Source organism: Phasianus colchicus, chromosome 5 (assembly GCF_987193195.1).
Source record: "Phasianus colchicus chromosome 5, bPhaCol1.hap1.1, whole genome shotgun sequence".
NCBI lineage: Eukaryota > Metazoa > Chordata > Aves > Galliformes > Phasianidae > Phasianus > Phasianus colchicus.
The window spans coordinates 17,669,019-17,694,198 of NC_143440.1; the positions used below are offsets into that span (position 1 = coordinate 17,669,019).

Below are 25,180 nucleotides of genomic sequence, written 5' to 3' on the forward strand. Positions count from 1 at the left end.
AGTGCTATCCAGTACTGAATACCACTATCACAGCCATCAAACTGAGATCCACAGTGCTGCTCTTTACAGGTACTGTTCCCCTACCACTCAGGAAATAAAAGGATATTCTAACCATACGAAGTCCCAAAAGAGAGCTCCTTCTCTTTGTAGCGACCGTGCCAACATGAAAACTAGCTGTGCTTAAGTTGCTCTCTTACTGCACAGGTAGATTTCTGTAAACAGGCTGCAATATGAGCTCAATTCTGCAGACTTTGTTTCAGATGTATAATGCATAACCAAGAGATTTTAAGGCCCTGTAAATTTACAATGTGTACAAGTCTCATCTTCAGTCAAGGCTGAGTGCACACATACAAATAAAATATACCTTTGTACCTTTTCTATTGAATTTTCTTATCTTTCTATATCTGCAGCCATAATAAAACATCATTTATTTGCCATTTGCTTCCTCTAACTTCCATAGTACCACCAACTCAAGAAAAGCAGGGCGCTGAGTAGTAAGAGGGAAGAAAAGACATCCATTAATTGGAGGAAGATGGGACAAAGCAAGGGGCAACAACTGTTGCATCAGCACAGCTTTCAACTTTTGAGGCATGTACCCCTGGGAGTCCCAGAAGGGAGAAGCCTCCAATGAAGTGAAGCAGAGAGACAGAAACTGTGGCTAAGCTAAACACAGGCCATGTTTGCACTGAAACAAAAGAAGTTCAAAATCTCTCTGCATAGTTATATTGTACATCCTGGTTTTGGTCACAGCTTCTCACCTGCAACAGTGTTGTGGATGCTGCTGCTGGGAGCAGGTCTCACAGCGGTGTGACTCTGCCATGACTGCTGGGCCACACAGCCACAGGTGCTCTGGTCATCTCATGCACTTGTTGTGGAAGCAAATATCACAACTCTTTTTATGGATTTAGGGTGCTAATCCAGCCAAGGATTAGCTGGCTGGAGCAAGGAAGATGCACCCTTCATGGAAGTGAACCAGGCCAGGAAATACTTAATCAAACTAGACAGTGTGTGGGCCCTGATGGGATGCACCCCTGGGTGCTGAAGGAGCTGGCAGATATCACTGCAAGGACGCTCTCAATAATCCTTGATCAACTGACCACTGAAAAAAGTACTGAACGACTGGAGGAAAGTAGACGTCACTCCTGTCTTCAAGAAGGACTCCTTGCCTACTACAGGCCAGGCAGCCTCACCTTGAACCTTCAGAATGTGATGGAACAGCTCGTTCTGGAAACCATTTCCAGACACAGGAAGGAAAAATCATCAGGATCCACCAAGTCCGTGGTCACGTCTGATCATCCTGATAAGCTTCTGTAATGAAATCACCAACCCGATGGATGAGTGGGGAGCAGTGGATATCGTCTTTCTGGACTTTGGACTTCTGGAAGGCCTTTGACACTGTGCCCCAAAAGATGCTCATAGAGAAGCTGTTGGAACATGGGCTGGACGAGTGAAATGAGGTGGATCAAAAACTGACTGAAAAGCCAGGCCCAGAGGGCACTGATCTTGTTACTGGGAAGAGAGGGTATCCGTTCACTTAAAAGGAGAGCAAACACAGCCAGAACTACTAATGTCTTACTATTCTTACTAGGAAGGCTGAAGGTTCAGAAGTTAGTTTGAAAGCTGTTTTATTCCACAATCTTCTGTTCTGCTATCTGTATTTATCACCTTTCTTGCATGAAGAAGCCTTTTCCAGAAAAAGCAATCTGTCATATTGGTCCTTCTGCCTTAATTTAAAAACAAAACATTTTTTTAAAATTAATATTTCCTGAGCACATTCATCTATCTGCATATATAAGCAAAGCAAGTCTGGAAAAAGTGCTTTATACTCGGTGCAGGATCCAGTGAAATCTGTGGTACTCTTCACTTAAATAAAGGCATGTGAAACATTGGCTTTGTAAGTAAACAGCTATAAAAGCACCATAATGTTTTTTTTTATTATTATTATTTCTGGAGGAATTTCAGTATTTAGTCATATTTGATAGTCTTGTTGTGTTTCTCAAACCATCCTGATAGGTGATAAAAACTTACAGAAAGCAAAATGTTTGACTGGGCTATTTACAGACATCAGCTTCGGTTCCTATCAAGATGGGCAACAGAGAGTAAACAGGACTGCACAAGCACTCCTGTACTGTTTGGCTAACTTTCTGGAGTGAGGTAAGCACCCAGTGGACTTTGCCCATATTAGTGACTGAATATTTCAATTTAACGTAGATCTGCTTGGTTTTGTGGTCATGCACCAAGGTCATGCATTCCACCCATGCGTATCTAAAACATACATCCAGATCACTGAAATATTTGAGAACAGTAAGAGAAGGTGAATGAAAACACAGATCATCATCAGGTTTTGCAAACAAGCTTTTCAGAATCCAAAGAAAAATATTATACTTGATTTTGTAGGCTGTTTATTGATCTGTAAGCAGGTTAGATTCCTACGTAAGCCATATCTGCCTGGCAGCTTTTCAAAGTACTCACTGTCATGGAATTTCTCTTGTAAAGACCTGGACTCTGCATGCTGGAGCCGTGGCACTCTCAGTGTCTATGAGAAAGTTAGTTTTGTTTGCATTTGGGCCTGGGAAGTCAATCAATTTAAGGGCTGTGCAGATGATGAGCTGGGTGACTAGAATGCATAATATGGGTGACCACCATGCATTAATACGTTCCTGCAGCTTAATGAGGGAACAGAAGGGAAAAAGTCATTAAGATTAGAAAGGTATCAGGGGAATTATTAGAAGCTCAGAGTGCCAGTAAGTCTTGGTGTTCTCTGATAATGCCAATGCAATTGAATTGGTCAGAGAAGGGACTGAAATTTAACTTCTCCTCCAAAAAGTGTACCCTTTAGAATGACATTCAATGACAAATAGTGGAGAAAAGTAGTATTTCTAAGCAACATAGAAGACAAGGAATTATTGCTTTCTACTAAAATACATGGAAATAATAGAACAGTATTTATTAGGGAGTCTTAATGCAAGCTAAATATTTGCAGCAAAATATCAGTGAGACTTTGGGAATTGGGAAAATTACATGCTCTAAAAATTACAGGTTTTAAAATGCCATGGTATCAGTTGCATATGATACTGAATAGGGATTTTTTGCAACATGTTCAGTAATCAAATGAGGGGAGGGAAATAAAAAGACTTTCTTCAATAGAAAATAGGGCTTACTGCCCTCGTGTGGCTACTGATTAAAAAAAAAAAAAAGTCTTTGCTCCAGAAATGGGCATTCCCAAGGCACAGGTTGCACGTTTTTGTCACTGCAGAACTTTCTCATCTTGCCTTTGAGGCAACTGTGACTTGTCATGCCCTGGCTTTGACTAGATGACCCAGTCTTACATTTCAACAGACTTTGTGAAGGGGCTCCTGCCCATATCCATCACTACTACTCAGTGCCTATAATCACTACAGATGAGCTTGTACAATCTGTTTTTCTTCCACAGAGCATGTACTTCTATAATCCTTTTCTAGTGAAGTGGCTACACTGAGAACAGTATCAGCATTGTGAACACACAACGGACCTGCAACTTGCAGTAATGGAATGAGATGCCAGCATTTTATGGAGGGAAATCACCCAGCAAGGATCTTCTCACTTGCAGTTATGCACATAGGGTGCTGTTAGTGGTCCTTAGCGAGGGGAAGGATGTTAAACAATGGTATGGTGCATGTGTAGTGTAAATATTAGGTATGTGACAGGAGGACCTGACTTTACTGGGAAAATTTAGGAGTATTTCCCATTTCTGCTCCTTCCTACCAGACTTGCTTCTGCAGTCAAGCAATGGTGGATACCTCTGAGTCTGCCCGTAAAAACAAACAGTAAGGACAAATAGAGGGAAGAAATCTTTTTCAAACAGTCTGTCCTTTTGGAAAGGGACACAAGTACAAAAAAACTTGGTACCCTTGCCCAGAATGGACTCTTGAACTGGACAAGACATATGGTTCAAGGTTTAGCAATGTATTTATCTCTCCTTTTGTAAATACCGGTGCTAGGACACTATCACCTACTGTGATGTTTACACTCCAGCCTTCTGACAGATGGGGTGGGCAAGTGTGGCTCAATCATTTCTCGTTCAACAGAATGCCATCAAATACCATCATGTCAGAAGTGGTTGACACAAGTCAACAGAAAAAGAAAACTGAGCAACGTGTGTGGCTAGTAAAGAGAAAGCATCATTGCCCCAGCTCTAGGGTTTTCCAGAATAGTGCAAGTTTCCTGCATGACCACAGTCTGCACTATTTAAGCAGGACACTGATGGTTTCACATACACTGGGGTTCTCTGAAAGTCCACTAAATCTAATCCCATGTCCTTCTGTGGCAACACATCCTCTTAGAGGCAGCTGGAGTTCAGCCTGTAAGCCTTGCCATCATTCTCAGAGCTAAGCAGAGCGCTTGCAACACTATTTTACACTTACGGAGTTAATTCTCAGACATCAAAAATTAAATAAGTTGCACCACAAACAAGTTGGTCCAGTGATGCTCATTTATGGCTGAATACTGCCTGCTCAGTCCCACTAATGACCACAGGACCATAAGTTAGTCCCACTTCATGCATTATGAATGAAGTGTTAGGCTGTAGGAGTTAGAGCTACACACATGAACCTCTGGCTACAGTCCATGCTGTATCCATGTTGCTACTGGAAGAATGAGGCATTTTATTGCAAGAGAAAGAGATGTGAAATTTTAACTTGAAAGCAAAACATTTTATCTTATTGTAGCAATAAAGTTGCAGTGACTCATTTCAACCTCATTAATCTCATTTAAATGACAGTTTCCAAAGAAATGCCTGCACTTTGGTGGAATCTCCTTTGAAATCTAACTCAGTTCACTTTACTTCACAGTGCAGCAATGAGAGCCTAGGGTAAACTTTTCTCTTGAGCCACTGCCTGAACAGCATTGGCTTCTTGAGTGAAGAAGCCACAAGAGGACATACACCGGCAATGCAAGACTGCTAATTTAGTCTGTCGAGCTCCTGGTTCCTACAGCCCCTTGTCTTGAGTATCCCAAGAAGCTCATTCAAACCCATCCACATTCCTATAGGTTACAACATGTAGCGCATGCACAGCCTAAAGAATCTGCAGCATTTCATTAAAATTTCTGGTTACTCCTATTGCACCTCTACCCTGTTTACTTATAAATGAATATATTCCTGTCTGACTTCTGGGGCACGACTACCATTTATAATGATGGATTTTTCCCAGTCTGAAGAGAGGTCAGTTCTGTGTGAAGTTGAGTCCCTGGCTCCAACCCAGAAAAACACTTACACCACTTCCATATGCATTAAGTGACAGAGCTGATGCACTTAAAGATAAAGCTATACTTTGATGGCTGCTGGAGAAAATACCAACTATTATCTCTAACAGAGCAGTTTTAATACAAAACATTGTATTTGAACTCCTTACTTCTAAGATTTTTCAGGCTGTCCACGCAAATGACAGCTACCAAATTTACCCATATGAAAACAAAGAACTTATTAACTAAACAAGTGCATTCAGTAGTAGCTCTTATAAAAAATTTGCTTCAAGTTTTACTCTACCATATGCACAACAACTAATGGGATCTGTGGCTTAATCTCCAAGACAACCAAAGCAGGAGTGACAAAAAAGACAGAAGGGTGCAAGAATGTATATTTTTGGTGCAGTTGCAGTATTTGATACACCCTTCTCTGAGAGATGCTTCCACCAGATAATCTCCTGAAATACTTTGTGATGGTTTAAACCTGCCAGACAGTGAAGTACCGCACAGCCACTTGCTCACTTTCTGAGATACAGGGGAAAATTGGAGAAGTGAAAGTGTGAGAATTCATGGATTGAGATAAAATCAGTTCACTAGTTCAAGCAAAAGCTGTGTGCGCACACAAAGCAAAACAAGGGATTCTCACATTGCTTCAGCCACTCCCAGGAAAGCAGGGCTCATCCCACATAACAGCTTCTTGGGAAGACAAATGCCATGAATCCAAACATCTCCCTCTTCCTCTTTCTTTACCCTAGATTTTATTTCTGAGCATGATGTCATATAGCACAGAATATCCCTTTGGTCAGCCTGGGTCAGTAGCTCTAGCTGCATCCAACTCCCCCCAGCTCCCTGCTGCCAGGGCAGCACGTGAAGCAGAGAAGTCCTTGACTCTGTCTAAGCACTTCACTGCAACAAGTGAAAACATTGGTTTGTCACCTCTATTTTCAGCAAAAATCCAAAACCCAATCCAAACAACAGGTGAGCCTCTATAAAGAAAAACCATGACAATCATCTTCACAAAAATGGATATTATTAAGGCATGGGGACAAGAAGTAACACACTGGGAGTTACAGAACAGATTGCTGAGTGGCACAGAGTCAGCACATAAGACACAAAATTGTGCAAGAATCACCCATAAATGATGACTTATTAAACTAAGGTGTGCTTATGGTCTACAGGAGTAGTTAGTTGGTAATACATCTACTTCTTGGAAGTATTAAAATGTTCCTAGAAATATTTAGTTCATTTTAAGTACTTGGTTGACTATAAAACAGAAAAATCCAACAGTTTAAAGGCAAAACCTAGCAGGCTTTGGAATAGAGAAGAGCTAGATTGCCACGTGAAACTGGCAGTGAAACCATTCTCCCCAGTGAAACCATTCATGTGAGTGTCTCAAGTAGATGTGATTTAGAACCACAGAACCATTAAGATTAGAAAAGACCACTGAGATCACTTAATCCAACCTCCAAGCCCACCCCCACCATGCCCACTGACCATGTCCCTCAGTGCCACATCCTCATGATTCTTGAACACCTCCAGTAACCATGATCCTATCACTTCCCTGGGCAGCCTGTTCCAATTTTAGTTCATATTCAAATTTATTTGCTGCATGCCCAGCTACTCCACCCAAGCAGCCCTAGAAAGCTTCCCGAAGAACCCCCAGACCGCAAAGACGCACTTGGAGTCTTCCAATAGGAAATGCTATTTTGAGTGGAGAGCAGGAAAATGTCAAAGCACCAGGCTGGCCAGACACACAGGTGTGGGGATCAGTCACACAGTATTTATTACATGCCCTGGTTCTTTGGGAATCTGAGAAGAAATTAACCTAGTGCTTCACCCCCGAGGATATTTAGAGAAGCCAGGAGCAGAACAGGGCAGAGGATAACAAGATCTAAATTGTGTCTGGTTGTTGTTAACTTACCTTCAGCAGCAGGGGGAGACCTTAGAAAGCAAATGAAAGAAAAGGAAAAAATGAAGACCTAGATGTGCTCAAAAGTCTAAATGCAAGGAGGGAACCTTAGACTTTGAGCTAAATAAAACATGGGAATTCTGAGTATAATTGGAAAATCTGGACACCTGGATGTGATTGGACCCTAGAAAATGAGCAAAGAAAGCAAGAGAACGTCAGATGAAATTGGAAACTTCAAACAACTGAATGAATTTATCTAAACTCAAAGCCCAGAAACTGAGGGACATACTGGAGCTTTGAGCACTCACACTCAGGAATTACACTGAGCAATGGGGGCAGAGAGGGTAAGTATTTCAGTAACCAAGTGAATTTGGGGATGCAGCTACCTGGGATCTCTCTGATAAATGGACAGGACTGTCTACGTATGTCTAAGACTTATAATAAGTTTGCTGCAACATACAATGTCAGTGCGGGATTACACTCAAACTGAGCTGCAGAATGTTGCTGATTAGTATTGACAGAGGCCTGGGGAAAGATCAGAAGAATGACTACTATGAGTGTGGGACCAAGGAGTAGATTGGGCACAACTGAATTCCCAAGAAGTGATGCATCTGGAAATGATTTCCCAATATCTAGCAGTGACTCAACACTTAAAAATATAACAGGCAAATGGAAAATTGATTTAATCTCTTTGAGAGTGGTTGTGGGGGACCATACAGCACCCCACCCATTTGATTGGAGCAATAGAATGGTGACATGGAAGTACGCATATAGAGGGGCATCATTTGAGAGATTCAGCTAGTCAAAATATGTTTCACTAAATCCAACTTAGAGATATTTACTTTGGGAATACAATCCAGACTGTCATCTGGGGCATCTTTAAATCTTATAGGAGACATCATAATGCTCCTGGAAGCTGTCCAGACAAAATAAGTTAGTGATGTAATTCTGGCATTAAACGCAGTTGAAAGAATAACAAGTTTAAAGGGAAGAGAGAATATTATGATTTGTGGATAAACCACAGAAGAAAGTAAATTACCAGAAAGGAGGTGTTCACAGCTTTACTCTGATCTAGAGTCCCAAAAGACAGAATTGATGGAATACCTACCCCAGAGGAAAAAAAAAAAAAAAAAAATTAAAATAGAAAAAGAAAATGCAAAAAGATGATAGGATGATGGATAAATCAATTACATTCTCCATTCTCTCTGCCATTCCCATCCCCAGGCTTCAGTGAGGAAAGGAAAAGTACACCAGGACCAAGTAATTACTCCAATCTTTCCTTGTTGTCTCATTAGAAAAATCAATCAAACACAAAATCCTTGCAGACTGACTAGATCTGGATCCTCTGCTCCTTGCCCCTAGGTGCAACAGTTCCTTAAGGCCCAAGAGAGAGATAGTAGCTCTTACACACTCCTGGCAATACACTGAAGCCATCATAATCAGCAGCAGTTGCTATAATGGATTCTGGGGCTGAGGTCACTTTAATTCACAGGGACATACCCCAATAAAAAAAAAAAATAGATCACTGAAAATTATTGTCTTTGGAGACAGAAGAACCTGCTCGTGAATTAGTATTTAAATTACAACTGGATTCCTACTTTCCAACAAGAGAACTCAGCTGTGGGAAACTGCTGAAGTTCCCTTCACTGTTACCCACAGCAGCTTCACTTGACTTCCAGGGCCTTCTGATGAGTACAGTGGTCCTCCAAGCATCTTTTGTTGTGCTTTTGTTGGATGAAAAACATTTTGTCGTGTTCCCTGGCTGCTAAAGCCTATTCCTGACAATATCCTAAACCTTCCCTGACCCTAAAATTGACCCTCATCCAGAACACCAACACTAACACTAAACCCTAAACCAAAGTCAGGTACCTTAGAATGCTAATCTGTAATCATTCCCCTAACTCTAGCCCTAATCTTGAATGAGACCCAAATACTAAATTACTTCTAAAACTCCTAACCTAACCCTCATCCAGACGCTGACTCACTCCAAATGCTTTCTGGTGTGCTTCAGGTGAAGCTTAGGGGGCTCTTTAAGGACACCTGTGCGCATTTGGGCTCTCTGAATTTGTCAAGGAGAGCCCTCTGGTGGACACCAAGAGCCTGGATCAGATTTTCTGTGCTCCAGGAAAGTCTATAAGTGGATTTTGGTGCACACCAGAATCTCAAGTGACTTTATAGGCAAACCAGAACTCCAAATGCAGTTTGGATACCAGAGGAGAACTCTGTGTGTGTTTTGTTGACACATAAGAAAGTGGAAGTGTTTTTGGTAGAACAGAATTGGCCTCAGAATGCCAATCCTACATCCTACTATCGATCCTAACCCTAAAAACGTCTGTACTACTAAATGAAACCCTAATTCTTGACGTCTAAAACCCAAATCTAACCCAATTTGTGGCCAAGAAACTGACCTATTTCTAGTAATTTTCAAGTGTCTTCTGCTGAGCTCAGTTGCCAAGTTTCTTTGGTTTGTTTTACCTGAATCTGAGAGAGCTGTGAAATGCACCAGGGGCATCTGCAACCATTTTGATTCTCCTCTACAGTCAACAAGAGTCTTGTGATGTGCACCTATGGACTTAGAAGGACTTCCGGTGCTCTAGACATGTTTGTTAGAGCTTTCTGATGCACATCAAGATTTCCAGTAATACTCTGGGCATGCCAGAAATCTCTAAATGCATTTAGGTAAGCAAACAGAGCCTTCTGTGTGTCTTTCACTGACATTACAGAATCTCTAGTGCTCCTCAGGTGCCATTAAATGTAAAGCCTAATACTGACATTGACCTTAAGTCTAAATTGATCCTAAAACTTTCCACAAACCTAAAAGCAGACACTAAACTATAACCCTAAATTTTAACCCGAACTCTAAAACTAACCCTGAACTTCAACTACGAAGCCTAACCAAAGCCTGTCAGGGCCCCTCTGGATAGCAGCACAGCTGTCTGGTGAGTCAGCCACTCCTCCATTTTATGTCATGTACTGTAAATGTAAACTTACTGAGGGTGCACTCTACCGTATCTTCCAGCTCATTAACAAAAATTAATGCCAAGGCCAAGGCTCAGCTGAGGCCAAGAGTTAGGAGTGGAAAAATGACAAACCCTAGGGGCTCCATTGTTGCTGGGCTGCAAAAAATTTTCATCCCAAAGACTTTTCCCTATGTTACCACCATGTGTGTCAACCAAGGTTCAGCTAAGTCTGGAGTTAGGATCCAAGAATGTTCCTGTTTTATTGTCTTCCCCAGAGTCCTTGTTTCACCTGTTGAACTAAGCCAGAGTGATCATTTTGCTTTTCAGTACACCTACAAGTCCTCCACATGCCCCAGGGCCCTCAGAGTGCCTTTTTGTGTCCCCCTTAAAACCTCCAAACACCTTCAGAGCTGCAGTGGGATTGGTGAGTAGATGATGATCTCTGTACTTCATCTTTTCTTCCAAGTCCTTTGTTTGTAGTGCAGAACCTCTTATCTTCACTGTAACAAAAGCTGAGTGGAAGGCAATGACTCTATTCTAAAGGTACAGTTGATTTATAGACTGTTACAATGTACGGTGCACATTTCCACTGCTCATTCGCTACAAGAATCCCTCAGCTGACTTCACAGGAGCAGAACTGAGGATGATATTTGTTCAGAGATGCATGTCACAAATACTAAATAGCACAGCATAGGAAGCTTATACATGGCTCATCACTACACAAAGTACACAAGCTAGTCAATGAATAAGGAAACTGAAAAAAGGAGTGAGATTGAAAGGTATTTTTTTCCTGGCATCTGAGGATGCCTGGTGTTGTAACAAGTAGGATACTCTAGAGAGCAATGATGGGAGAAATGTTCAAGATGTTATTCAATTGTACATAACAACTATTATACTCCAGGCATAACCTGTAGTTTATTAAGTGCATTACTGGGGGTACTGAGCTAAGTAAAAATCCTGTGCAGTTTTCAATGACTTCAAATAGGCAAGCATTATATTAAGCATTAAACCATACACAAAAGGAGTATCTAAAAAAACAAACAAACAAACAACAACCAACTGATCAGAGGAGACTCTGGCATGAACTTAAGTGTGTCCAGTTGCACCAGTCCATAATTTGACTTGAGCACATGCTCAAAATTGCTTCTTGGCCACATTTACTCAGACACAGTTAGAAAACATTCCTCCCTGATATAGCAATCCAGCTCCTGCTGGCCTTATTCACTTGTAATATATCTGAATCAAAATACCTGGAAAGACCAAAAGAAAAATTCAGATCACTTCATATCTACTGGAATCTGATCCTTCCATTCTTATCCATTTTATTCTTCCTTAGAGTCCTTCATTGTTCCTGCTCTTAGTCTTGCTGGGGATGCAAAGATGTGGCAGATTGTTAATGGTACCATCAAGCCTTGTCTTCCTATTTGTGGAGGTAGGCATCAAGCCAGAGCTCTCCTGAATTCTTCAAAGAGCTGAGAGAAAGAGAATGAGCACATTATGTCAAGTTGCTTAGGAGGGGTGTTTCTGGAGACAAAGGAAACAAGGATTTCCACTTCTTGTAAAAATGAACAAGTCAAGCTTTTTCTTAGAACTCCCACCTCTCCTACATCCTTCTGCATTTTTGTCTCCAGTGTGTTAACTGTTACTTACTGCACAATGTCTGCAAAGGCGGTGAGCAACGGCTTGCATTGGTACTCAATGCCGTGTTTGGCACACAAGGATTTCACCAGTGGAGCCACCTTCCAGTAGTTGTGTCTTGGCATTGTAGGGAATAAGCTGTGAATAGGAGACAAGTTCTCTTCCAGTGCCCCATCAGAAATTTTATCTTTTACAAGTCCCTGTTCATTATCACTTCTTAAGAATCTCATAGCCCACATAAAACAAGACTTGTTGCTGCTCCTGTATTTCTCCATGGCATGCTTTTAGCACAAGGAACTCAATATTTTCCTGCTTCCCCCTCTTCCTTATTTTTCCACTGTAATCTGTAGCACCTCTGAAGCAAGGTATCTCCAAATTAAGTGATACTGTAAATTAGAAGAATCCACTTTTGTCCACTTTTCTCCAGAAGTAATTATCTTCACAGCTAGTCAGCACAGGAATGGAAATGACTCTATCCTTCAGTTTCATATCTCAGTTTTGTGAATAATTAGTAGTTGATATAGGTAGACCTAAACCACTGCATCAGGTTATAAACAGGGTGCCTCAGAACATACATTTAAGCTTCTGCTTTGGACAGACATTGTTGCTACTGAATTATTTAACAGATCATATCCATATTCAGTTTTCACTGATAATTTCCAACTTCCTGCAGTGAAGGTTTTGAATTAACGCTATGATGGTCTTTATAATTTTCAGTCTCTAAGACAAATTCACTAGTGCCTACAACTAATTGTAGGATTCAGTGCAAAGAACAGGGGGGCAGAGGGGGATGGGAAAGAAAGAAAAATGTCTCAGGGTATGTACTCACTGATGTTCAATCTGAAAGTTCAGATGCCCAGTAAACCAGTCATTGAACAGAGACTGCTCAACATTACATGTTGCCTGGAGCTGGGAAAGGGAAGAAGAACAGCTAAAATCAGTACAGATTGGTGCCTTTCATTTGTCTTAAGAGCACACTCATTTTATTCTATTATTTTATTTTAGCCTAAACCGAGCTACCCAAAGGGCAGGAATCATATTCCTCCTTCAGCTTTGTGGACCAGCAGTGTTATATAGACTGGATAACATGGATCATGGTAAAACAAGGAGCTGGCTCTGTGCTCCTGTAAACGTGTGTGAACAGACAGTCAAATGTTTATCCTCAAACCTATGTCTGGAGTCCAATGAGTTACTGTGCAAAGAGGGAACACCACACTGACATTCCACTGGTGCAAAGGAGCTCAGTCTGAGCAGGACACAAACTTTCATCTCTGCAGAAGGGGAAAATTTTCACAACAAAATATTACAGTAAATAAGGAAGTGGGTATGTTTAAAAAAGAGCTGAGACCTATATTTGATTTTAAATGGCTCATGAATATGCCACTGCTGTTCTCCTTTGTCATTACTGTAACTGTATCCCATTTTCATAGAAACATTTCGGTCAGAAAAGACCCTAAGTTGATCAAGACCAACCACCTACCTAACAACCAAATCCACTGCTAAACCATGTCCACATGCCTCTTAAGCACCTTCAAGGATGGGAACTCTACCAATTCCCCAGGTAGCCTGCTGTAATGATTAAAGCGTCCTTTCCATGAAGAACATTTTCCTTCTATACAATCTAAGCGTCCCCCAATGCAAGTAGAGGCTGTTTCCTCACATCCTATCACTTGTTACTTGAGAAAAGAGACTGATACCCACCTCACTACATCCTCCCCTTCACGTAGTTGCAGAATCTGATAAGTTCTCCCCCAGCCTCTCTTTCTCCAGACTAAACAACCCCAGTTCCCTCTGCTGCTCCTCATATGCAGTTTCCTGGTCCCTTCACCAGATTCTTTGCTCTTCTGAGCATGTTTCAGTAACTCAATATTTTTCTTGTAATGATCCTATTAATCTTCACCTCCCAGTTATCATGGGTTTCACCCTTAATGCAATACAGCAGTTTCTTCTCTTGTTGGAATTTGCACCAGTATGGCCACAATTACTGAGTACATGTTTTACCTGGGTAGACACCCAGTCCAAATTCTTGTCGTAGTAAATATCCATTGGAATATGGTTCATCTGTGAAACCCAGACAAACCAACTGCTCTCCAGCATCCTGTGCAATCAGACAAGAGGTCAGAATTCAGTAACAGATAAGGAAGTCAATTATGAGCCAGCAACAGCATAGGCCAGACCTGGGGATATATGTTAGAACACCAGACTTTCCTATCTAGCATCTGGACAAAACTTAAGTTATTATGGATTTCATAAGAAATTATGAAACTTCCATGTGAAACTAGAAACAGAGCCTATTTTCAAAGCATTTAACAGCATGTAAGGTATTTCTCAACTTGGTTATCATTCACTAAAGTCTTTGCTTTCACAGCTAGTGAGGCAGCACAAAACTGTAGTTAACGATTAAGCAGTTTTAGTTTAACTTCAAATTAAAAGAAGGAATAAGAGGAAGAATAAGGAAAAGGCAGAGAAAGGTAGGCTGACAGATTAAAAGAATACACAAATTAAGACTAAAGAAACTTCTAAAGAGAATTTACCTGAATATAAAGTAATATGCCAGGAGACTTTTCATTTCTAATAATGCTCCATAAGTAAAAAAGAATCTGATATAGAAGGTCAGCATACAGGCCAAGTCCTTCCAAAACCAAAGACAACAAAAGAGAAAATTATTAGATACTGCATTTCTTTTCTAAACATCACATGTACAAGATAAATTTCTGTATCTAATTTCTGTAGGTTTTCATTGTGTGTATTTTTTTTTTCCCTAGACTGATTGATCTAAGAAAATCCAAATTAAAAGAAGCTAGCAGTTTCTTTACACAGCTTGCTATAATTGAATTTGAACAATCAGTCCTAATAAGTACATTAATTTATTAGCAAATAGCTAAGCATTCAAAAACACAGCTTTAAGACTTGTACCAAATCACTGACTGTGACCCTTCCAGTGAGCAGCACGCTAGATAAACTACTTTGTTTTGCCTAAAAGTTGCTCTGTTTTTCTGTACTCATATCACATGCAAGAGACAGAAGAATGAAGCATAAGCACTGGCTGCCTGGCATGGGAAAAAATGCCAAACGCATTCATACTGCTGACAAATCAAGCATAACAGTTCCTATAAATCCACATTCCTCTGTTTCTGACCAGTATGGACACACTTAATGATTTTGCAAGAGATGCAAAGCTGTGCAAGCCAAGTAGTCTGTTGCTCTTGCCTTTATCATCAAAGTAGGAAACAACGTGATTAGAAGAAGTTATTCAGAGCCACTGAAAACGCTGCACCAAATTGACTGCAGAATTATGCCCAATAGAAAAGCATACTGTGTCATGCCTGAGCTCTGAGGAGAAGGACTGGAAGCCCACAGTTAACCCCTTGGTTGCACAAGCAGCAGTACTTACCACCCAGTACCTCTTTGTGTATGCAATATAAAATGTGTGGCAGTGGAAGTAGGTGGGAAACAGGAGCGGAGGAAGAGCTGTAATGGAGAATTCATCGTCACTGGTAAATCATGCTGCTTTGCAATAGGAATAAAGCTTCACTAATATGGGAGAAGGGTGCAGAAATGAGAACCTGGAGATCAGGTGGAGAAGTAAGAACTCTGAATTTTTTTCTTTGTTCTGCTTGTGCACTTTAATAACTATATATTTATTATATTGCTGATGTAAACAGTCCTTAGAACCCTCACCTCACTCTTCCAGGAACTTCTCTAAATAATCAGTTAAGAGTATTTCTCCTTTTCTCTGTTCAGATAGGTAGAATTTTACCATGACCTAAGATAAATGTACCCCACAACAACTAGGGTAAGTGGAACAAATGTAAGCCAGTTGGTTATAAATATATTAATTTGGTTTGATATTTCAGTCAAGAATTGTACAGAAGCCCAATCCCACATAGAATTGTTCAGGTTGGCACATCAGGAGTTCAGAGCACCAGCTATGATGTCAGAGCAGGTTACTCGGGATTATATCCAGTTAGGTCTTCAACCTCTCCAAAAATTAGACTCAGACTGATTGTGTTCTTTGATGTAGCCAACCTCAGCTCTGCTCAAGCCCTGCAGATCAGAAGTAATATCTACAAGCCCCATTAGTTTTCCTCATGGTATCACAGGAAAAATGAAAATACTTACTGAAGAAGAAGTATTTGTGCTGGTGATTGTATGGCATGTATTTTTTCTTTTTGATCCCAAGCTGTGAAAATAAACAATAAAATACTGAGTGGAAACTAAGCAACCTGTATGGTTAACTTGCCATTTCCCAGTCTCTCCAACAGGTGTTATTCTGGCACACTTCCCACAGCCCCCATTTCTACTCTCTCCCTCTTGTGTACCTGCCCTATTATTTACAAACCAAATGTCTTTTCTATAAATTGCATTCCAGATAACTTCTTTAATACTTTATAGCTCTGTAAAATCCTTCAGAGATAAGCAGTTAAGCAAGCCTTTTCTTCAGTAGGAGAAAAGTGAAATGCAATTGCTGAAAAGTAGTTCTAAATACATTTATGTCAAACCAAAACAGAAGTAACAGCCCACAGGAAGGACAAAGCATTGATACACAGCAGGAAATAGAACTGCTGTCACAGACACCACCATAATCTGTGTTGAAGAGGAATAATGTAGTAAAACTATCCCAGAATATTTTATCCGCTAAAAGATGGCGTGATTCATAAGTGTAAGAGTTATGATAAAAACTGAGTGAATAAAGGTGAATTTCAACTGTTTGATTTCTTTGCTTGTGTATTCCTGCTAAGTTCATAATTAATTTAGTGCAACTTTAGATACTTCAGATCTATGTTGTACTATTAGTCAAAAAATAGTCAAGTTTTCCCTTTGTTTACCTCTTCTACTTTCTTTTTTAATTCTGTATACTTAAGTAACAGCTTCATGTTGGCAAACGTATTATTAAAAGAAAACTCATTCACTGCTCATTTGTATTTCAGCAAGGTCTCAAAAAGCAACAAAGTCGTGCAGTGAAGGGCTGCAGCATTGTCTCAGGTTATTGCTTGTGGTGATGGCCCAGCTGAAAACATCTTCTGTGGACAAATGACATCTGCCCTAACCAGTCCTAGAGAGCTACAAGAAGAGCTACTGGTTCTTTAGCCCTGCTGTGCCAGCTGCCTGTCATATCAGGCAGGCATGCCAAAGCAGCCTGTATCTCTAAGCCTCAGACATTAGCATCAAGTAATAATGCCATGTAGGCATGCTCAATATTAATCTTTACAGATCACTAATAATAATTAATTGCTGAATTTTTATACAACCCGTTAGGTCATTAAGTTGCTATAACCGTTAGTAGTCCTTTTTCTGCTGGGAAATGCATTTGTCTAGTTTATTTAAAATGATTTATCAACAGTTTAAGCAATTTTTAATGAACATAATAAAAACTGTGACCAGCTCAGAAAGGCTGAAGGAGACAGAAAACAACATTTTCTCAGAAACTATGACCACACCTTAGCTTTAGATATTTTTGATATAATGTGCTTTTGGTTGGTTCTTCCCAGCTCCTAGTACGTGGCTACACGAGCATGCACACACAGACATACTGACCTCCACAGAGAATTTCTTCCCCAGAGTAAACAAGAAAGGGTGCATGTCGATGTCAGGATCTTTCCGGAAGCAGTTGGGTTTGGAATGGTGTCGAGAATGCAAAAGAGTCCACCATTTGGCTGATGCCCCCTGTTTATGTGAAGAACAGAGTATAATAGCTACAGTGTTCCCAATGCCCAACTCTCATTCCCCTTCTTCACCTAGTACTGAACACTGTCTTCAGAGCACACACAGTTTTGCAGGAAGATCATCCAATCTAGAAAGATTTTCTGTGGTGAGTTACTTACAATCAAATGGCACATCACAAACTTGTGTAGCAGGTGGTTCCACTTTGTCTTCCTGAAGACCGAAAGATGTCCTAAATCATGTTGTAACCATGAAGCCTGGACCTGAAAGAGAGAAAAGGAAAGTCTGGGAGTGGCACAAAAGAAGAATAAAGACCAGAACAATGAAATAGCTATTATTTACTTTGAGATATCAAGATCTATTAGTCAGACATTTCTCTAAAGCCATAGTCAGAAAGGAACCATGAAATCCTGATGCTCTTAATTTCCACACAAGATTCTTGTCTTTAAATTGGAGAGACGGGATTTGACAGATAGCCCACGTAGTGGATAAGTAATTGGCTGAATGGTAACACTCAAACAATTGCAGTTGCTCAACAGCTCAACATCCAGGTGGAAACAAGTGGCAGGTGGTGTTTCTCAGCAGGGCAAGGTGATTGTTCCTCTCTCCTCCATCTTTCTGACGCCCCACCCTCAGCAAAAGAAGGGCTTGGACCTGTTGAAATAGATCTAGAGGAGGGCTATGAGGATGATCAAAGGGATGAAATACCTCTCCTATGAAGGAGACTTTTTTTTTCAGCCTGGAAAATAAAGGCTTCAGGGAGACTCTGTAGCAGAGTTCTAGTACTTAAAGGGAGACTACAAGAAAGATGAGGAGAGACTCTATCAGAGTGTGTACCAATAGGACAAGGGATAACAGTCTTAAACTAAAAAGGTAAATTTAGGTTAGACATTAGGTAGAAATTCTTTACTATGAGAATGGTGAGGCACTGAAACAGGTTGCCCAGAGAAGCTGTGGAATGATGCTTTGAGCAACCTGATCTAATAAAAGGTGTTCCTGCTCATGGCAAAGAGTCTGGAAGTGGATGATTTTTAAGGTTTCTCACAGTCCAAACCATTCTATAATTGTGAATACATTTTTACCAAAAAAAATGATCAGATTAGGCATTCTGGGAGCTCCCCACATGCAGAATTTCTTCTTTCCACCTTCTGTTAGCAAAGGCCATATAGAGGATGTCTTCTAAAACCAAGAAGAGCTATGCCAAGTAAGGTAACAGATAACTAAATACTGCAATGGTATGTGTATGAAAGTTGACAGAAGTGCACGTGTACGTGCTGTGGACTCTGTTGCTTACCTGGGAAATGGTCAGCACCAGCAGAGAGACAATAAAGGGCATGAAGGATGTCCCAAAGTAAAAGAGAATGAGCCAGGCAGCAGTATCCAATAGGAGAATGTGAGCAAGGTGCAGGAAGAAGAAGAGTTTATTTGGTTCCAGAAGTCCCATTTTCTCAACAGAGGCACGCAATTCACGGAAGTCTTTTACCAGCATTTTCTGTGGGAAGCACAAGTGTTACAAATTTCTTGCTCTCAGAGTACAGCACTGCAACCTCAAAAAACTACACCTCTGATGCTTCGTCTGTCGTCTCTCTGGCAGGTAACAGTGTTTATTCAAGAGATGTCTAAGACTGTACCATCTTCTGGATGTTACTGGTTCACAATCACCAGAGCCCAGCACTATTCAGACTTTGTCAGGAAATAGAGAAGGTATGTAGATGAGGTTGACATCTAGCACCTCTCCTCAGAGTATCAAACTGGAGGGGAAAATGTGTGCGTGTGTGTCAAGTACCCAGCAGAATGCATACTAAACATATATGAACACAGCATACCAGGCTTGTGGCAGCCATTTGGATAAAATTATTCCTCTTCTTCCACTACCACTTCCAACAGATCAAGGTATGCTTTCACTTTACTGTTCCCAAAATCAAAAGGGGAAGGCAAATATCAGTGTACAAAATGGCACTTACAGCCCAGCTGGCTTTGTACTTATGACCATGGAGGGTGGATTATGGAACAAACGACTACAGCATAGGTGATAGACCAACCTATCTTTTTCTTTGGCAGCTCAGCCAAAGACCTTCCATACCTGATTTCTGCCTTAATGAAGTCCAACCTAAAGAATCCTGCCAACCTAGTTTCATAATCATTTCTGGGAAACAGAGTTTGCAAGCAGTAAGGCACATGAATGCTCTAGTACAGGCCAGCTCTAAGAAATAGGCAAAGCATAGCCACAGTCATGGCCCAAAGGAATAGGAAATAGACTTGGACATAAGGAAGCAATTATGCCCATACAACCCCAAGGACAATTGTATTCCAAGACTACTCCTGTTACACTGTCTGCACCTCTCTCCTTTCTTTGACATGCAAGATTAGTTATTTTCACACTGCCATCATTAGTGCTTCTGTGGATGATAATGCATTTTGAACTTGAGACTACTACTGAAGGCTGTCTAAGAAGGCAATGAATTAAGTTTCATAGTCTGTATTGTAAAGGCTAATACACTATCTGCATTCTCTCCCTACAAATACCTACAGCAGAAGGGAATACAGTCTGAAATCTCACCATCAACTGAAGAGAATTACTGAGTTGTTGGTTAGCTCTTTCTCAAATCAACAGAAAGAAGAGGTGATAATTAATATTCATGAGAGCCAACGCTCTAATTTATATAGCTGCTGTGATAAGGAAAAAAAAAAAACAACTTAGAAATGACATTCTCAGCCACCTAACATGGATTTAGACCAATATTCATGTATTATTTCTAAATAATTTTTTTAAAAAGTTAAGAACAAGGATCCCATTGTTTTAGAAGCTACACCGATACAGAAAAATAAGTTCTAATTTCAGAATATTTGTCTTTGACTTCTGAGGATGGACTTACATTTTTAGTGGGCTCAATACTGGGTTGATCTGGTGCCAGCTCCCCTATCTGCAATGGCTTCAAGTACTTGTTCACCAGGAACTTGTCAACATGGAATGCTACAAAAGCATCCTACAAATGCAGAAGAGTTGAAGAAGAGATTTTAAAAAAAAGTTTTGTTTTGTTTTGTTTTTTTTACTACCCTCAAGCTGCCATGCAGGCTAAAACATTCACTTGAAGGAACCACAATGACAAAGACTGCTGGTTTACCTTTCTTTACCTCCTCCTTTATTGACCTTCCATGCCCCCCTCCCCAATCACCTTTGCCCTACACGCTTTTAAAGTGAGATCTCATTTCAGCTGGTAAACTGAGGATGTCTGATTTCCATGACTGCAATTACTCTGTTGTTATGAATATGCGAGTTGTGGTGCTTCTTGTTCACAGGCATGAGAGATTTTGATCTTTCAAAAATACATCCTTCGCAGTGGCTGCATTCTTACTTTTCCCCAAGTAGACATATAGAACATCAAGAGTTCTGACATGTAAATGCTAAGTAGCCATGGAAAACTAAATTAAAAGTAATACAGGTTCTGAAGGAGGAGGTAGACAGGCGATAGCAATGTGAATTCTGCTTTAGGAGACAGATCAGAACAACATTCCAAGCAGCTCCAAGTACAAAATTCCACTCCCAAATTAACTAACACAGCATGGATTTCATCAAAGACCAAGTGATACAGGCAACTTTTTCCTTGTCCTTTGAGATACTCATACAGAAATGAATGTAAGGGTGCAATTCATGTGAACAGGCCTGGTTATGTGTTAACTGATCTCTCACGAAGATATAAGCATGAAAAAACAGTAGTGTGATGGCTTCCAGGCAGGGCTGGGGAGAAAAGGGCAGAAAAGCAGGAGGAGACAACTCCATTAACAGAGAACAGAGGGAGTAGCAGTTGGAGCCCTAAAGGGAATAGGAGTGCACACTTGGATGTGCTACAGCTGAGACTGAGCTGGAAATGTGGTCTGTAGGAGCAAAACTCCTCCATCTGTGGAAAATTGCTTTCATACATCTAAACAAAGGGCTTCAGCTTAGTGCTCTGCTGGAAGGCTTTCATTTAAGCCATCTTACATCTGAATCAATTTTTGCCAGTCTAGCCACACCAGAATTAGTGTTTTACTGCATTTCAGCCCCAATTTGCTACAGAATCTGTCCCATATTCCAAATTGCAGAACAGGCTTTGTCACCTGTTCAACTAATTTTGAGGCCTGTGTGCAACACACTAAGTACTGAGTGCACAATCACTACCAGAGGTGAGCAGTTGCCAGCAGTTCCCACAATGGAATTCAGAAATAAACCATAGTTCTAACAACAAACAAACAAGCAAGCAGCTTCTCTGCAAAATCATCTACGGGAGGGGACACTGTTTCATGTTGTTGCACTAGTAGGCCAAAATGCAAACAAATCTAATTAAATTGTAATCCAGAAGAAAAAATCCAGTCCCAAAACAATTACTCCTCTTTTCTATATCATTTGATTCCCCTCTTCTATCCTCTGCGAGAAAGAAATCAGCAATAAAAGGAGTCTATTTCACAGATCTATGCAGTGTGAGCTTTGCTAACATTTTGACATTAATCATACTCATTTTCCATTCTTCAGATTCCTCTTCTTACTCAAAGCCCTCCACAGTTATCAGCCTCCAAGCCTGGATGCTCTCGGAACCATCTCCCAGTCAAACTAAGGGTTTTTTATTATTATTATTGTGTTTTTTTTTTTTTTTTTTTTTTATCATGCACATCAAAAAGATTGAACAGTTTGACAATTCTGTTAATAAATGCTTCTTCCACTACTTTTTCCTCTCTGTCTCCCATATTAACTAAAAAGTATGTGGGACTCATACTGTCTCGTGGCACTGTACTGAGTGCTGAAGAGGAATTTCTTATTCTATCTGCAGAGTTCAAGTTGTTATTCAGCATAAAAATAAAGTTGTCTATAAACAGTAAAGCTCAGGTTCATATATAATCAGGCTACACAGAGAGCAAGGAGTCCACACTATTAACTTGCCTTCCTTCTGTTACAGGTTGATGAGGGCCAGCACAGCTTTCTCTGTACTTTATTATATGACTCTGCAGCATAGGCATACTTGTACCAAATATTTCAGCCAGGCATTTTCCTATTATGGTGCACAGCCTATTTCACATGCACAAATATGAAGACAGTTGAGTTGGGGTCACAAAAAACTGGCTGAAGTCTGTCAGGGTTTATCATTTGGACATGATATCCATTAATAAAATGCAACTTAGATCCTAGAAACAAAGTGTCTGTATTTTTCAGGTTCATCCACCACTTGGGCTGTTCCAGCAGCCTCAGATGAAAGAAATCTGACAGTACTAACTAAAGCAAAGGAATGATAGAAAATACAGAACACAAAGCATTGCTGATTTTCATGACCCATTCGTATGGGAGATGCAGGAACTGATAATCTTCCTTGTGTTGCTCTTTCAAAACACAGAGTAAGGAAGCAATCTCATTTGCCAGATCTTTGTGTACATGTTGATTTATCACTTTTTTCTACATTTCCTGCATATGCCAGAGGGCAAGAACTCCAGGGAACGTGCTTAATGTTTTGATGGGCATTCCCACAGATTCCCACAGCATTAAGATAGACAAGAATGGTGCTGAGTAGATGTTTTCTTTGTCCACAGACTAACATGCCAGCAGTTGGTATTTAGCAGATGCTTCCAATTTTGTTCATCCAAAGGATTAGAAAGCCCATGGGCTATAACTGTAGAAACTTTTCTGGAGTGCTGCTTGTGAACGCATGCTGCCTTGCCTTTTTCTACCAATTATATGGGATGACAGCGAGGAGGGGATACCCATCCTAGAAGTAAAAAGAGCTATAGTGTATATATATATACATAGTAAGAGCTATGTAGTTGCCTTCTGGCTGCTATGGTACCTGAGGCAGATTCCTCACTTTACCCATGCCATTAACCACTGCAGTTATAGCAGCTGTAAAATAAGATCAAGAGATAAGAGTAGTCCTGAGGAAACTGATGAGATAAACAGTTACAACCTGATTGCCCCAAGGCTAAGCCTTTTCCAAAGGTGTTCAAGGCCAGGTTGGTTGGGGGCCATGGGCAACTTGATATGGTGGAAGATGTCCCTACCCATAGCAGGGAGTTGGAGTTAGATTATCTTTAAGGTCACTTCCAACCCACTGTATGATTTACCAGTTTCCATAGCATAAGCTGGAAGGCTTGCACATACCAACAGTACCACTGAGCCCGTTACAGCCCCTCAACCCGCATGAATTCCCAGCACAATCACTCCCCATGCTCTTACTGCATGATGCTGGCCAGGCACCCACAGAATCACAGAATCACCCAACACACAGCACAAGCTGGTGGTGAGCATCTCTTCCCCGTCCTGCTACCTCTCACCGTGACATCTTGCCCAGCGTGGCTGCTGATAAGAAGGGCACCACCCGGGTGCCTCCGGTAGAAGTGGCTGATGTCATACACCTTCCTGTCGATCACCACCCAGCGCTCCTGCAGTGCTGGGCCCCGGCCTGTGCGCTGTGCAACCTCCTCCCAGGTGAACCACTGCATCACCGGTTCGGCCACTGCATTCCCATCCTGCTTCCTGTCCCCATGCTGTGGAGCCATCCTCCTGCTCCTCTCACTGCTCAGCCTCACCCAGCAGCCCCTCCATCCTGCCTCTGTACCGGTATATAAGGGTTGGGACACGCCAACACAGCCCACGCCCACCTCATTTTCTCACTCCATCTTTCAGGAAAGACAAGTGGTGTTGGCAAAGTGACAGCTGCAGGCAGAGCTCCTCTGGGCTTCCTTCTTCCCAACCCCAACTCAACAAATCAATCAATCACTCACTCCTCAAAGCTTCCTCTTCTCAGCCCAGCACCCACACTGCAATGCAGACAGGCAAAAACTACCCAGTAACTACCGATGTTGAGAGTCAGACCATGCAATTTCTTATTTGTGAGCCTGTTTTGTTCCCAAAACTTCCAAGGTGTTCTCAGTGCAGGGAAAACTTCACTAAGAAAAATACACTTCTGATTAACTTGCTACCTCCCAAAATAATATCCCTCTGCATCTCTGTTGGGATATTACAGCTCATGAACCCGTTAGTGAGAAATATGAGTTGTACAGAACAGGGCAGGAAGGAGGAGGCTTCCATGGTGCCCCCTGCATTAATAAGGCTCCTCAGAGCTCTGCACTTTGTGCTTCTGTTACCCTGGGTAAGCCTGGGGTGGCAAACACAAACTGTTATGCTAGGTTCTGATGGTAGATTTTTTCTCCCCTTCTCTCTGTCTTGTAAAATTACCATGTAAACTATTGGGAGAAAGTTTCAACTATTAACTTCAGGAAATTAATGTTAATAACAAAACAGAACTTGATTTAGCTTTTCCGAACTTTCTTAAGCGGTCACAGCAGTCATATTATTCTTTCTTTTAATTTAAAACCAGACTATAAAGTCTTAAAACTATTCTAAAGCCACACCTGAATCAGTGGTTTCACTATTTCATATAAAGACAACACCTGTTAAAGCACATATTGGCATCAATCAGGATGGAGGAACACACACTGAGAATGGCTTTCAAATTACATAACTAAACCTAAAAAATCAGTTTGTCTGAGTTATCTTTTCATCATTGGCAATATTTCACTTGAACTAATGCCCACATATCTGTAATATTTCTCACATACCTACTTGTATTTTTTCCATTGCTTTTGAGTCTTCTAGGGTCAATTCTCATTTGGTAATAATTCTGCAGTTCAAGTTAGAGAGGTTGGTCCAAATAACCTGAGAGATCTCACAGTTATCACAGCTGAGTTGTTTAAATAGTGTTAATGCCTTTTCTCCTTTAGAAGAACACGTGAAAAGATTTAAGTCAGTTTCTCAGTTTAGCTG

General features: G+C 40.9%; 1 protein-coding gene across 2 annotated transcripts in view; it reads right to left on the reverse strand.

Annotated features, from left to right (window-relative positions):
* Window positions 1-9,887: 9,887 nt before the first annotated feature.
* LOC116239016 (acyl-CoA (8-3)-desaturase-like) overlaps window positions 9,888-25,180 on the reverse strand; it is a 41,674-nt gene continuing 26,381 nt past the window's right edge. Inside the window, exons 1-12 of one of the 2 annotated variants that reach the window (XM_031608999.2) lie at window positions 23,689-23,914; window positions 20,271-20,381; window positions 18,689-18,886; window positions 17,556-17,657; window positions 17,269-17,397; window positions 15,853-15,913; window positions 15,125-15,201; window positions 14,265-14,362; window positions 13,732-13,828; window positions 12,560-12,639; window positions 11,743-11,868; window positions 9,888-11,564 (exon numbers count right to left, since the gene is read on the reverse strand). In XM_031608999.2, coding sequence (XP_031464859.2) covers window positions 11,513-11,564; window positions 11,743-11,868; window positions 12,560-12,639; window positions 13,732-13,828; window positions 14,265-14,362; window positions 15,125-15,201; window positions 15,853-15,913; window positions 17,269-17,397; window positions 17,556-17,657; window positions 18,689-18,886; window positions 20,271-20,381; window positions 23,689-23,913 — 1,356 coding nt within the window. In that variant the 5' untranslated portion in view covers window position 23,914 and the 3' untranslated portion in view covers window positions 9,888-11,512. Of the gene's footprint in view, window positions 11,565-11,742; window positions 11,869-12,559; window positions 12,640-13,731; window positions 13,829-14,264; window positions 14,363-15,124; window positions 15,202-15,852; window positions 15,914-17,268; window positions 17,398-17,555; window positions 17,658-18,688; window positions 18,887-20,270; window positions 20,382-23,688; window positions 23,915-25,180 lie in introns of those variants that run through there. The other variant, XM_090140690.1, reaches the window with a different exon arrangement.